The 14,562-nt window shown below is 48.8% G+C and overlaps 1 protein-coding gene across 3 annotated transcripts in view; it reads left to right on the top strand.

Moving 5' to 3' along the window:
• The window catches only part of PIEZO1 (piezo type mechanosensitive ion channel component 1 (Er blood group)), a 214,513-nt gene that overhangs the window by 183,330 nt on the left and 16,621 nt on the right, over positions 1–14,562 (top strand). For all 3 annotated transcript variants that reach the window (XM_082269696.1, XM_082269698.1, XM_082269697.1), the window contains 9 exons: positions 2–260; positions 4,092–4,280; positions 5,154–5,328; positions 6,273–6,378; positions 9,136–9,283; positions 9,840–10,054; positions 11,027–11,185; positions 12,473–12,620; positions 14,319–14,507. In XM_082269696.1, the coding sequence (XP_082125822.1) occupies positions 2–260; positions 4,092–4,280; positions 5,154–5,328; positions 6,273–6,378; positions 9,136–9,283; positions 9,840–10,054; positions 11,027–11,185; positions 12,473–12,620; positions 14,319–14,507 (1,588 nt within the window). The remainder of the gene's footprint in view (position 1; positions 261–4,091; positions 4,281–5,153; positions 5,329–6,272; positions 6,379–9,135; positions 9,284–9,839; positions 10,055–11,026; positions 11,186–12,472; positions 12,621–14,318; positions 14,508–14,562) is intronic.

The following is a 14,562-nucleotide window of genomic DNA, read 5'->3' as shown; positions in this document are numbered from 1 at the left end:
GGCCGCTGACCTTCCTAGAACTCTCGGAATCGAGTCATTTCTTCAGGTCTCAGAGCCGCCCGCTGAGGCTGCTGCTTGCACTCTACCACTTGGTGGCCGCCCATTCAGAACTCCTCTGTTACTTTATTATCATCCTGAACAACATGGTGAGCGCCTCCCTCATCTCCCTCTTCCTTCCCATCCTGGTCTTCCTCTGGGCAATGCTGTCCATCCACCGGCCAAGCAAGAAATTCTGGATGACGGCCATTGTGTTCACTGAGGTGAGTCCTGAGCTTCCATGAGTCTATGTTGTCCCCTTAATTCACAACTTTAAGGGAGAAGCATATGTGCGGAATGTATGTGCGGAATGTATGTGCGGAATGTATGTGCGGAATGTATGTGCGGAATGTATGTGCGGAATGTATGTGCGGAATGTATGTGCGGAATGTATGTGCGGAATGTATGTCTGGAAGCTTTGCTGGCCGGGAGACTTTTTCACATAGAAGAGACTTTGTGAGTCTAATTTACTAAAACTAGAGAGTGCAGCATAATCCTAATCAATTCTCAGGATGCCATCATGTTTTTTTTTTTTTTTATTGGGGGGGGGGGTGGATTAGGCCATCTGATTTTAAAGGCTGTCTGGGACTTCCCTTATCCTTGTGAAAAAGCCAGAAGTGGTGAAACGCGTAAAGGAAGGCTGTTTTTTGGGTGGAGATATTCGCTGTATGCAGTCAGTTTATTGAGTATTGAAAAATACTGCAAGAAGAACTAAGCGGAGTGCGGCTGACATTCTTTATTATCTGCTCTCAGATATCTGTGGTTCCAGCGTTGAGATCCCTTGCTATAGTTCCTGCCTCTGAAAACCGTTTCTCCATCTACCCAGCCAGTGCAGAGAATTGGGGCAGGAAGTGTCCCCTTAGACTGGGAGAGCAGAGACTTGGAGCAGGAAGTGTCCCCTTAGACTGGGAGAGCAGAGACTTGGGGCAGGAAGTGTCCCCTTAGACTGGGAGAGCAGAGACTTGGAGCAGGAAGTGTCCCCTTAGACTGGGAGAGCAGAGACTTGGGGCAGGAAGTGTCCCCTTAGACTGGGAGAGCAGAGACTTGGAGCAGGAAGTGTCCCCTTAGACTGGGAGAGCAGAGACTTGGAGCAGGAAGTGTCCCCTTAGACTGGGAGAGCAGAGACTTGGAGCAGGAAGTGTCCCCTTAGACTGGGAGAGCAGAGACTTGGGGCAGGAAGTGTCCCCTTAGACTGGGGGAGCAGAGACTTGGAGCAGGAAGTGTCCCCTTAGACTGGGGGAGCAGAGACTTGGGGAAGTAAATGTCCCCTTAGACTGGGAGAGCAGAGACTTGGGGCAGGAAGTGTCCCCTTAGACTGGGAGAGCAGAGACTTGGGGCAGGAAGTGTCCCCTTAGACTGGGGGAGCAGAGACTTGGAGCAGGAAGTGTCCCCTTAGACTGGGAGAGCAGAGATTTGGGGCAGGAAGTGTCCCCTTAGACTGGGGGAGCAGAGACTTGGGGCAGGAAGTGTCCCCTTAGACTGGGAGAGTAGCGACTTGGGGCAGGAAGTGTCCCCTTAGACTGGGGGAGCAGAGACTTGGAGCAGGAAGTGTCCCCTTAGACTGGGAGAGCAGAGACTTGGGGCAGGAAGTGTCCCCTTAGACTGGGAGAGTAGAGACTTGGGGCAGGGGCAGGAAGTGTCTGCTTAGACTGGGAGAACAGAGACTTGGGGCATGAAGTGTCCACTTAGACTGGGAGAACAGAGACTTGGGGCAGGAAGTGTCCCCTTAGACTGGGAGAGCAGAGACTTGGGGCAGGAAGTGTCCCCTTAGACTGGGGGAGCAGAGACTTGGAGCAGGAAGTGTCCCCTTAGACTGGGAGAGCAGAGATTTGGGGCAGGAAGTGTGCAAAGACTTGGGGCAGGAAGTGTCTGCTTAGACTGGGGGAGCAGAGACTTGGGGCATGAAGTGTCCACTTAGACTGGGAGAGCAGAGACTTGGGGGCAGGAAGTGTCCCCTTAGACTGGGAGAGCAGAGACTTGGGGCAGGAAGTGTGCCCTTAGACTGGGAGAGCAGAGACTTGGAGCAGGAAGTGTGCAAAGACTTGGGGCAGGAAGTGTCTGCTTAGACTGGGAGAGCAGAGACTTGGGGGCAGGAAGTGTCCCCTTAGACTGGGAGAGCAGAGATTTGGGGGCAGGAAGTGTCCCCTCAGACTGGGAGAGCAGAGACTTGGGGGGCAGGAAGTGTCCCCTTAGACTGGGAGAGCAGAGACTTGGAGCGGGAAGTGTCCCCTTAGACTGGGAGAACAGAGACTTGGGGCATGAAGTGTCCACTTACACTGGGGGAGCAGAGACTTGGGGCAGGAAGTGTCCATTTACACTGGGGGAGCAGAGACTTGGGGCAGGAAGTGTCCATTTACACTGGGGGAGCAGAGACTTGGGGCAGGAAGTGTCTGCTTAGACTGGGAGAGCAGAGATTTGGGGCAGGAAGTGTCCCCTCAGACTGGGGGAGCAGAGACTTAGGGGCAGGAAGTGTCCCCTCAGACTGGGGGAGCAGAGACTTGGGGCAGGAAGTGTCCCCTCAGACTGGGGGAGCAGAGACTTAGGGGCAGGAAGTGTCCCCTCAGACTGGGGGAGCAGAGACTTAGGGGCAGGAAGTGTGCAAAGACTTGGGGCAGGAAGTGTCTGCTTAGACTGGGGGAGCAGAGACTTGGGGCATGAAGTGTCCACTTAGACTGGGAGAGCAGAGACTTGGGGGCAGGAAGTGTCCCCTTAGACTGGGAGAGCAGAGACTTGGGGGCAGGAAGTGTCCCCTTAGACTGGGAGAGCAGAGACTTGGGGGCAGGAAGTGTCCCCTTAGACTGGGAGAGCAGAGACTTGGAGCGGGAAGTGTCCCCTTAGACTGGGAGAGCAGAGACTTGGGGCATGAAGTGTCCACTTACACTGGGGGAGCAGAGACTTGGGGCAGGAAGTGTCCATTTACACTGGGGGAGCAGAGACTTGGGGCAGGAAGTGTCCATTTACACTGGGAGAGCAGAGATTTGGGGCAGGAAGTGTCCCCTCAGACTGGGGGAGCAGAGACTTAGGGGCAGGAAGTGTCCCCTCAGACTGGGGGAGCAGAGACTTGGGGCAGGAAGTGTCCCCTCAGACTGGGGGAGCAGAGACTTAGGGGCAGGAAGTGTCCCCTCAGACTGGGGGAGCAGAGACTTGGGGCAGGAAGTGTCCCCTCAGACTGGGGGAGCAGAGACTTGGGGCAGGAAGTGTCCCCTCAGACTGGGGGAGCAGAGACTTGGGGCAGGAAGTGTCCCCTCAGACTGGGGGAGCAGAGACTTGGGGCAGGAAGTGTCCCCTCAGACTGGGGGAGCAGAGACTTGGGGCAGGAAGTGTCCCCTCAGACTGGGGGAGCAGAGACTTAGGGGCAGGAAGTGTCCCCTCAGACTGGGGGAGCAGAGACTTAGGGGCAGGAAGTGTCCCCTTAGACTGGGGGATCAGAGACTAATGCCCCGTACACACGTGCAGATTATCTGCAGACTTACCAAAACCATATAATATGAGGTCAAACCTAAACACTTTCAATTTGTATGCAATCCGGCAGGCCCTTCACTACATAGAAAAGGTAAGTCTGCAGACTGATAATCTGCACGTGTGTACGGGGCATTGGGGGCAGGAAGTGTCCCCTCAGACTGGGGGAGCAGAGACTTAGGGGCAGGAAGTGTCCCCTCAGACTGGGGGAGCAGAGACTTAGGGGCAGGAAGTGTCCTCTGGCTGGGGGAGGTTCTGTCTGGTGATTGGTGTTCTGTCCTCCTCCCGCCATGCACTGTCCATTCCAGGTGGTTGGTGGTTTGGTTTTGTCACATGGAAGGTACGGGGCGGATTTCTCAGCAGCACATCGGCCACCAAGGTAGAGAAGGAGACGATTGTCAGTGGAATTATGGTTGCCTCTCTTTCAGAAAACAATATAAAATGTTTGGTTTGTCTGTCCCATTAGAAGCCTCCTCTGTCTACCATCCCCCGCATTTGTATTGAATTTATGAGAATAAAGATCGGAATTTTATGCTATTTAATATATTTTGCCTCCAGTCCAGCCCTGACCTGCCCCATGTTGTCTTCTCCTCCAGATAATGGTGGTGATAAAGTATCTCTGTCAGTTCAGCTTCTTTCCATGGAATAGCGACACCATTTTTGTGCGTTTTGAGGGGAAACCCTTCTTCCCGCCGCGCATCCTCGGGGTGGAGAAAAGTGACTCCTATGTGAAATATGACCTGATCCAACTCCTGGCCCTCTTCTTCCACCGATCTCTGCTCATGGTAAGCGGATTCTCTTTACAAGTACGGAACAATCTATCCAACAAGAAGGGTGGAAACCTTTTATAATGGCCATGGAAGGAGTGCAGACCCAGAAATCTCCACCATAGAGTCCTGAATGGAAGATAGAACTGCCAAGCATCTGCCAAAACCTCCAATGTCAGATTTGGGTGCGCTTACCCTTTAAATAAAGCCTAATATCATAAAAACACAAAATAAACATGGAAGGCGCTCGCACCCAGAGCGTTACCATGACGCCATTCAATAGTGCGAACAACAAAAAATAGGTACTCACTAAAGGTGAAAGAGTCAAACCAAGAAACAAACCCAACGCTGGGCAGTGGGACACCCATCTATCACATTCACATAACAGAGTAAGCAGCTGACGCGTTTCAGGGCCGTACCCCTTCCTCAGGGCTGATTCATACGGTTTTATGGTAATGCACTGGGTGCGTGCGCCTTCCATGATTATTTCGTTTTTTAGTACTATTCAGACCACCCCAGCTAAGGGGGGGGGGGGGCAGCATCCGCTTAGATGGTTCAAGTTACCGTTGTCTTTCATTACGGAGGACCTCTTAGCGCCGGAAGTGACTGTTTACGTTTGTACCGAATATCATGTGAGTGCAAACAATGTGTGACCAATGAACTCCGACAGCATAGAGCACCTGACAGCAAAGAGCACCCCGACAGCAAAGAGCCCCCCGACAGAAAAGAGCCCCCCGACAGCATAGAGCACCCCGAGAGAAAAGCACCCCCCGACAGCAAAGAGCACCCCTCCATCTAACCCCAATAAGAAGAGACCTTTGTATGTGGCTTTGCCTGCATTTTACCTTTTAAATGTCATTTACGGGGGAGGGGTATTCTTTGTCTTTTCAGAGTTATGGATTGTGGGATCGGGAAGATATGAATCCCATACAGAAACCACAGAAGGAGAGAAAACCGAGCCAGCCGGAAACCGACCTCGCCACCAATATAGACCCCAAAGGGAGCCGCAGTTCTCTGGTCCGCCGGCGCAAGAGGGGAGATTCACAGACCAGTGAGACCGACAAAGGTGAGAAAATTTTTGGAGATATTTTCAGGCCTCTTCATATTCTATTTATTGAGAGTAGACCGCTGGGAGTAGACCGCTGGGAGTAGACCGCTGGGAGTAGACCGCTGGGAGCAGACCGCTGGGAGCAGACCGCTGGGAGCAGACCGCTGGGAGTAGACCGCTGGGAGTAGACCGCTGGGAGTAGACCGCTGGGAGTAGACCGCTGGGAGCAGACTGATGGGAGTAGACCGCTGGGAGTAGACCGCTGGGAGTAGACCGCTGGGAGCAGACTGATGGGAGCAGACTGATGGGAGCAGACTGATGGGAGTAGACCGCTGGGAGTAAACTGCAGAGAATAGACCACTGAGAGCAGACCACAGATAATATGCCAATGGTCGTAGACCGCGGCGAGTAGACCACTGGAAGTAGACTGCTGGGAGTAGACAGCGGAGAGCAGACCACGGGGAGTAGACCACTGGAAGTAGACCGATGGGAGTAGACAGCGGAGAGCAGACCACGGGGAGTAGACCACTGGAAGTAGACCGATGGGAGTAGACCGTGGGGAGTGGACCGCCAGATTTGCCATCAAGAAGATAAACTGAACAGATTTTCAAAGGTGCGCCTGTCACAACACAACATGAGAAGCTCACTGTATGTTCTATCAGTTTAACTCATTCAGTTGATGCCCAAAAAGAGAAAAAAGAGGGGTGAATATCCCCTGGCAGTGGAGGGATTGGGATACTCGCTGACTCACCAGTTAGGTGTGGTATACTGGAAAGGAGGAAGGACGGCTGTATGGACGGACTGTGGCAGTAATGTTACCCACGCAGTGTGATAGGAAAACATACCACCAGGGGCGATCAAAGAGAAATATGTCTGTTTTCTCAGAGTCGAAGTTCTAAAAGCAGTATATATATATATATATACCTCTGATCATGATATAACCTTCATTCTTTGTTCTCTAGATGGAGGAAAGGAGAAACATCGAGATCCAGAGAAGAAGAAGAGGAAGCCGGCCGCTGTCAGGGTGAAGATGATTGGGCTGAAAGTGGAAACCGTTTTCATTCGCATGTAAGAACATAAAAGGCGTAAAGCGTAACTCCGCCCTTCATTTACCCTGAAATAGTTTGCTTGGATCGAGTTCATCCAGACAACCTATTTCCTTCTCTACATAAGTCCGCTGTCAGCACCAAACAAACTGTATATAGTATCCGCTCCATCCAGTATACAGCGCCATGTTCAGCCAGCGGGATGGGAACTTCTCTTCCTACACCCGGAGAAAAGTTGAGTCAGACTGGGTGCTGCTCGGCCATTCACAGGAGCCTTTGTATTCTATGAATGAATATATGGTGTTCTCTCATTAACTGAGGTGGAGCCTATGACATCATCCGCCCAATCAGAGAAAGTCTTGTATTTATTCATTAAATACAAAGCCTCCTGTGAATGGCTGAGCAGCCCCCACCCCCAACTCATATTTGTTCCAGGAACAGGAAGTCCCCGTACTTTCACCGGAGCCCAGCGCTGAGTACTGTACGGAGCTGACAGCGGCCTCATGTATTCCTGAAGGAAATCGTTTGTTTAGACCAGTTTGAATCCAAACTATTTCAAGTTAAATGAAAGCTGGAGTTAGGCCTGAAAATGGTTCCACACAGGACTGGTATGGGTTGGTGTTGGGGGCTCCAAAGTCTTCGGGTCCTCAGACCTGCTGGGGTTATCGGATGTTCTCTCCCGCCATGTTGGATTTGTCACTTATATTGTGGTATGGAGACTGAAGCTGCTGGAAGAGATGGGAAGTTACAGTGGGTACGGAAAGTATTCAGACCCCCTTAAATTTTCCACTCTTTGTTATATTGCAGCCATTTGCTAAAATCATTTAAGTTCATTCTTCTTCCTCATGAATGTACACATAGCACCCCATACTGACAGAAAAACACAGAATTGTTGACATTGTTGCAGATTTATTAAAAAAGAAAAACTGAAATATCACATGGTCCTAAGTATTCAGACCCTTTGCTGTGACACTCATATATTTAACTCAGGTGCTTTCCATTTCTTCTGATCATCCTTGAGATGGTTCTACACCTTCATTTGAGTCCAGCTGTGTTTGAATATACTGATTGGACTTGATTAGGAAAGCCACACACCTGTCTATATAAGACCTTCCAGATCACAATGCATGTCAGAGCAAATGAGAATCATGAGGTCAAAGGAACTGCCTGAAGAGCTCAGAGACAGAATTGTGGCAAGGCACAGATCTGGCCAAGGTTACAAAAAGATTTCTGCTGCACTTAAGGTTCCTAAGAGCACAGTGGCCTCCATAATCCTCAAATGGAAGACGTTTGGGATGACCAGAACCCTTCCTAGAGCTGGCCGTCCGGCCAAACTGAGCTATCGGGGGAGAAGAGCCTTGGTGAGAGAGGTAAAGAAGAACCCAAAGATCACTGTGGCTGAGCTCCAGAGATGCAGTCAGGAGATGGGAGAAAGTTGTAGAAAGTCAACCATCACTGCAGCCCTCCACCAGTCGGGGCTTTATGGCAGAGTGGCCCGACGGAAGCCTCTCCTCAGTGTAAGACACATGAAAGCCCGCATGGAGTTTGCTAAAAAAACACCTGAAGAACTCCAAGATGGTGAGAAATAAGATTCTCTGGTCTGATGAGACCAAAATAGAACTTTTTGGCCTTAATTCTAAGCGGTATGTGTGGAGAAAACCAGGCACTGCTCATCACCTGTCCAATACAGTCCCAACAGTGAAGCATGGTGGTGGCAGCATCATGCTGTGGGGGTGTTTTTCAGCTGCAGGGACAGGACGACTGGTTGCAATCGAGGGAAAGATGAATGCGGCCAAGTACAGGGATATCCTGGACAAAAACCTTCTCCAGAGTGCTCTGGACCTCAGACTGGGCCGAAGGTTTACCTTCCAACAAGACAATGACCCTAAGCACACAGCTAAAATAACGAAGGAGTGGCTTCACAACAACTCCGTGACTGTTCTTGAATGGCCCAGCCAGAGCCCTGACTTAAACCCAATTGAGCATCTCTGGAGAGACCTAAAAATGGCCGTCCACCAACGTTTACCATCCAACCTGACAGAACTGGAGAGGATCTGCAAGGAGGAATGGCAGAGGATCCCCAAATCCAGGTGTGAAAGACTTGTTGCATCTTTCCCAAAAAGACTCCTGGCTGTATTAGATCAAAAGGGGGCTTCTACTAAATACTGAGCAAAGGGTCTGAATACTTAGGACCATGTGATATTTCCGTTTTTCTTTTTTAATAAATCTGCAACAATGTCAACAATTCTGTGTTTTTCTGTCAGTATGGGGTGCTATGTGTACATTCATGAGGAAGAAGAATGGCTGCAATATAACAAAGAGTGAAAAATTTAAGGGGGTCTGAATACTTTCCGTACCCACTGTATAGTGGGGAGGCCAGAATAAGAAACCAGTCCCATTGCTCCAATCCCTGAAGTCCCAGTTTACAGTCTGATGAAACCAGTAATATCTTTACTATTGTGTGCCACATCAGAACCATCTATGATGCCCAACTGCCAATGAATATCCACATATTCCCTCTATTATTATGTCACATGAGAACCGCCTATGGATCCAATTACAAATCAGAATCCTTTTATAAGAGAAAAATGGAGGCGGCCTTTGCTGACCTCTTCCCCTGAAAATGCTGGTTGCCTGGCTCTCTTGCTGACCTCAGTACTTTAATACTTTTAGTCACTGACCTGCAACAAGTATGCAGACGGTGACTGAGTTCAATGAGATGTGAACATAAAAGGTCCTGATTATTGTGGTAAAGCTTTGTATTGTCTGTCCCTTGCAGGGCGAAGGGGGTGTACACCCCCGTGAAATCCTTCTTCCATGACATCCTTCACACTCCGTATCGAGCCGCGACGGATGTCTATGCTCTGATGTTCCTGGCCGATGTGGTGGACTTTGTCATCATTGTCTTTGGCTTCTGGGCCTTTGGGGTAAGTGACTGAAGGGATGGAACAGAAGTGTTGTTGCCCATAGCAACCAGGCAAATAGTGCAGGTCAAAAAAACAAGAGCTCCCATGATATGGATTTTAGATTGTCAGCTCCTCGTGGGCGTGTATGAATACTTCTGTGTCCTCTATTAACCACTTAAGGACCAGAGGACCAGGCCTATTTCGGACTTCCTGCCCATCAGGACGGAGGATCAGATCGCTTTCCCCGCTACCGGAAAGCGGGAAAAAAAACGACGAGAAGCGGGGGGGGGGGGGGGGGGACACCTATTCCACCGCCCATAAAAGTGATCCAGTGGTGCTGAGACAACTTTTATGTCAAAGAAGACCGCCTGCCGTGTAAAAATAATACCGGGGTTATGGCTGCTATCTGCTGCCAGAACCCCCGGAATTTACAGTCGAAGTAACGGCGTAAATAGACGGTGGGCGGTCCGGAAGTGGTTAAGCTCCAAGTATGATGTCATTGATGTGTGAATGTAGAAAGGATCCTTCTTCCCGTGTCATCCGTACCTGACTCCTATATTGATGTCCCTTCTCCTAGAAACACTCAGCGGCTGCGGACATCACATCCTCGCTGTCCGATGATCAGGTCCCGGAAGCCTTCCTGGTTATGCTCCTCATCCAGTTCTCCACCATGGTGATAGACCGCGCTTTGTACCTCCGAAAAACCGTCCTTGGGAAGCTGATTTTCCAGGTGATTCTGGTGATTGGAATTCATGTCTGGATGTTCTTCATCCTTCCAGCCGTAACTGAGAGGTAAGGAAGAGCAGAGGAGGAGGGGCATTGACCCCCATGGACTTCATTCTATGTAGAGGGCCATTGACCTCCATTCTATGTAGAGGGACATTGACCTCCATGGACTTCATTCTATGTAGAGGGCCATTGACCTCCATGGACTTCATTCTATGTAGAGGGCCATTGACCTCCATGGACTTCATTCTATGTAGAGGGCCATTGACCTCCATGGACTTCATTCTATGTAGAGGGACATTGACCCCCCCATGGACTTCATTCTATGTAGAGGGACATTGACCTCCATGGACTTCATTCTATGTAGAGGGACATTGACCTCCATGGACTTCATTCTATGTAGAGGACATTGACCTCCATGGACTTCATTCTATGTAGAGGGCCATTGACCTCCATGGACTTCATTCTATGTAGAGGGACATTGACCCCCCCATGGACTTCATTCTATGTAGAGGGACATTGACCTCCATGGACTTCATTCTATGTAGAGGGACATTGACCTCCATGGACTTCATTCTATGTAGAGGGACATTGACCTCCATGGACTTCATTCTATGTAGAGGGCCATTGACCTCCATTCTATGTAGAGGGCCATTGACCTCCATGGACTTCATTCTATGTAGAGGGACATTGACCTCCATGGACTTCATTCTATGTAGAGGGACATTGACCTCCATGGACTTCATTCTATGTAGAGGGACATTGACCCCCCATGGACTTCATTCTATGTAGAGGGACATTGACCTCCATGGACTTCATTCTATGTAGAGGGACATTGACCTCCATGGACTTCATTCTATGTAGAGGGACATTGACCTCCATGGACTTCATTCTATGTAGAGGGCCATTGACCTCCATTCTATGTAGAGGGCCATTGACCTCCATTCTATGTAGAGGGACATTGACCTCCATGGACTTCATTCCATGTATAAGGATGGAGTTCTAGAACTTATATTGTTTCTTTTCTCTGATTTGCAGGATGTTCAGCCAGAACACGGTGGCTCAGCTTTGGTATTTTGTCAAGTGTATCTACTTTGCTTTGTCGGCCTATCAGATCCGCTGTGGATACCCAACCCGCATTTTAGGCAACTTCCTGACCAAGAAATACAACCACGTCAACCTCTTCCTCTTCCAGGGGTGAGAAGATCGTGCTGTCTGATTGGGTTGTGGTGGACATTTTACCTCTTATATTAACTATCATTGAAAATATTGGCCTCTTCAGAGATTTAACCACTTGACCTCTGGAAGATTTACTCCCCTTCATGACCAGGCCATTTTTTGCCAAATACGGCACTGCATTACTTTAACCACTTGCTGACCGCCCGCCGCATATATACTACGGCAGGCTGGCTCAGGTGCGCGAAATGACGTATGTGTATGCCCTCCGCTCCTGCCCCCACTAGGCAGCGGAGATGCCGATTCACAGGGCCGGCAGCTGCGATCGTTCCCCGCCGAGAGAGGATGGTCTGCTGTTGTAAACACAACTGACCGTGTCCATTCACCTATAGGTGGCGTATAACCCACATAGTCATAATTATATTCTGCTCTGGGTCCCGTGATCTGCTCCAAGAAATGGATGTAGAAAAAATCCAATTTTCCCAGCATCTTATGGTCCTCCTGCCTCTTATATAGAATTGGTGTTACATTGGTAATGATTTTTATTAAGTTTTTCAAAGAAGTAAAAAAGCCAACGTGAAATCGTGGCAAGAGAGACATGCAGATCAAACTCCAGATACGTTCGATCATACAATGTCATGATAAAGTCCAATGATCACATGGCTGTCTGTAATACAATGCAAATATATTTCCATGAGTAACTACATAAGATAAGACAACCCAATCCAGTCTCCTCCCCCCCTTCCAGTTAAAGGCTCGTCTATGGAGAGGTTATAAGGTGAAACCAGCAAATATTTCCATTGGTGGTTCAGCCAGTTGGATCTTCTGCTGGTAGGGAGAGGATATACAGAAAAGACTCTGTGTCTATTGTAATCCCTATAAATGTGAATTAGGAGGTGGTTGGGCAAAGCTGCTGCCCTTCCTAGGACCCCTTATAGAGGTTTGCATTCTATAGAGGACTCCAGTGATGTGATGAATCCCCCCCAGCCATGGGCTCTTCCCTTCTGTTGTCCCGTTATTAGGAGTCATTTCTGTAATATAAAAATCATTTTAAATATGAACTATTCGCAATCCCTTATAATAACTACGAGTGGAGTGAGCTGTAGGCCGTTATCCTGCTCAGAGTTCTCACTACAGAGGGATTCAACCACCCGGCCTACACACAAAGCTGAGAAATAAATGGCAGGTGGAGTGTTCCTTTAATTTTGCATCATAGGTATATATGACAGTTACTGGTTATTGATGGTCAGTGTTGGTTTTTTAGATGGTTCTGATACAGTTAAGATACTGTTTGTTCTTGTGTTGCAGTTTCCGCCTGGTCCCCTTCCTGGTGGAGCTGAGAGCCGTCATGGACTGGGTATGGACAGACACCACCCTTTCCCTCTCCAACTGGATGTGTGTGGAGGACATTTATGCCAACATCTTTATTATCAAGTGTAGCCGGGAGACAGAGAAGGTAGGAAAACGCCTCAGACACCCAAAAAACGGTAAAGAGCCGACCTCTGCCAGCTGCAACTGTTTTCTTCTTATTTCCAATGTTTTTTGTTTTTTTTTTGGAGTTTCCAGAAAGTTAGTACGGAGAAAACTTGGTAAACTGTTACATGCTGGTGGCAAAATGTTCTCCACAAACAAAAACTACGAACAAGAAGACAAGTACCACTTACATTATGTGCCCTCAAGTATATGACCATGTGAACGTGTACTTTATAAAACTCTGGTCCAACCGCATCTGGAGTATTCTGTCCAGTTCTGGTCACCAGTCCTCAGGAGGGATGTGTTGGAGCTGGAGAGAGTCCAGAGAAGGGCAACTAAACTGATTAGGGGATTGGAGGACCTTAATTATGAAGAGCGTCTGCAATCGCTTGATTTATTCTCCCTGGAGAAGAGACGCCTGAGAGGGGACATGATAGCAATTTATAAATATCTCAATGGTGATCTCAGCTTAGAAAAAAAGCTGTTCATTCGAAGGAATTGCATGAGGACTCGAGGGTATACAATGCGATTAGAGGAGAAGAGATTTAATCTCAGGCTACGTAAGGGTTATTTTACAGTAAGGCCAATAAGATTGTGGAATTCTCTTCCACAATTGGCAGTAACTGCGGGTAGTATGGTGGCTTTTAAAAGACTCTTAGACACACATCTCAAGGATCAGAACATTCAGGGGTATGTGAGATGATTACAGCCACACACACCTACACAGGGGGAACTGGAAGGACTATTGTCTTTATTCAACCTCACCTACTATGTAACTATGTAACCCTAACCCTCACCTACTATGTAACTATGTGTACCACAAAATACCACCAATGAGTGAGGTGATTCGGCCATTCTAGTTTCTGAAGCATAATTCTATGAGAAGTGTGAGTTACATGAGGTCAACCATCATTGTCTCCTCAATGATCGTCTGATAACTTGGCCAAACATAGAAAAAAACACCATATGCATTTGATGATCCCATACTTAAACTAAAAACAAATAGCAGTTGCGATAAGCCACAGCTCTCCCCATGTACCAAGAGGGAAAGCTCACAACTAAAGAGAAACCATATCATCTCTGTAGCGGGAGATGGCTGAGGGGCCAGGGAAGGCGTCTGTTTCATGTCCTTATCACAAGACTTACTGTTAGGTTGCTGGTGGTAACCTGACGGCAGAGATAGGCCCCGATGTTCGCCTAGAGGGCGGAGCTTGGACGGGAACCCCCAAGGTAAGTGACACAGGCTAGCCTGAGGTGCAGAATCTAAGTATCCACTGGTTTTCGCCAGAGCCTCTGGTGGTGAGGATGGACTTCGCTGCGTGTGGATACCAGGTTGCGGTCCTCAGGGTCGCCCCGCCAAGGGAGAACTGGTCAAGGTCCGAAGGCAGATAGACAAGGAAGATCCGAGAGAATGGTGTCAAACAACCTGGGGTCAGGACAGGCAGCAGACAAGCAGAGTCAGGGACAAGCCACAAGGTCAACAGGAGATCAGCAGGAAACAGGTCACAGGTTCAGGAACAAAGGCAGGAGCTGTAGACAAGACAGCAAAGTGCAAATGCAACAGCTGCCTTTAAATAGGCCTTCTTTGGCACCAAAACATCTGGGTCAATGCGTGCAAACGTGAGAACGCATAATGTGCGTATTAGCCAATTAGCGGTTTCTAACACTTTCCTTCTTACAGAAATATCCTCAGCCCAAAGGTCAGAAGAAGAAGAAGATGGTGAAATACGGGATGGGAGGTCTGATTATCGTCTTCCTCATCTGCATCATTTGGTTCCCTTTGCTCTTCATGTCCCTGGTACGCTCAGTGGTTGGAGTGGTCAACCATCCTATTGATGTGACTGTGACCTTCAAGTTGGGAGGATATGAGGTAAGTAGGACAATCGCTGGGAAATCTTTATTTTTATATCATCAGCATTTCCTTA

This window comes from Pelophylax lessonae (assembly GCF_965119305.1).
Source record: "Pelophylax lessonae genome assembly, chromosome: 10".
In the NCBI taxonomy this organism is placed as follows: Eukaryota; Metazoa; Chordata; class Amphibia; order Anura; family Ranidae; genus Pelophylax; species Pelophylax lessonae.
Note: the sequence above shows the minus strand (reverse complement) of the source record. Positions and strands in the feature narration are given on the sequence as shown.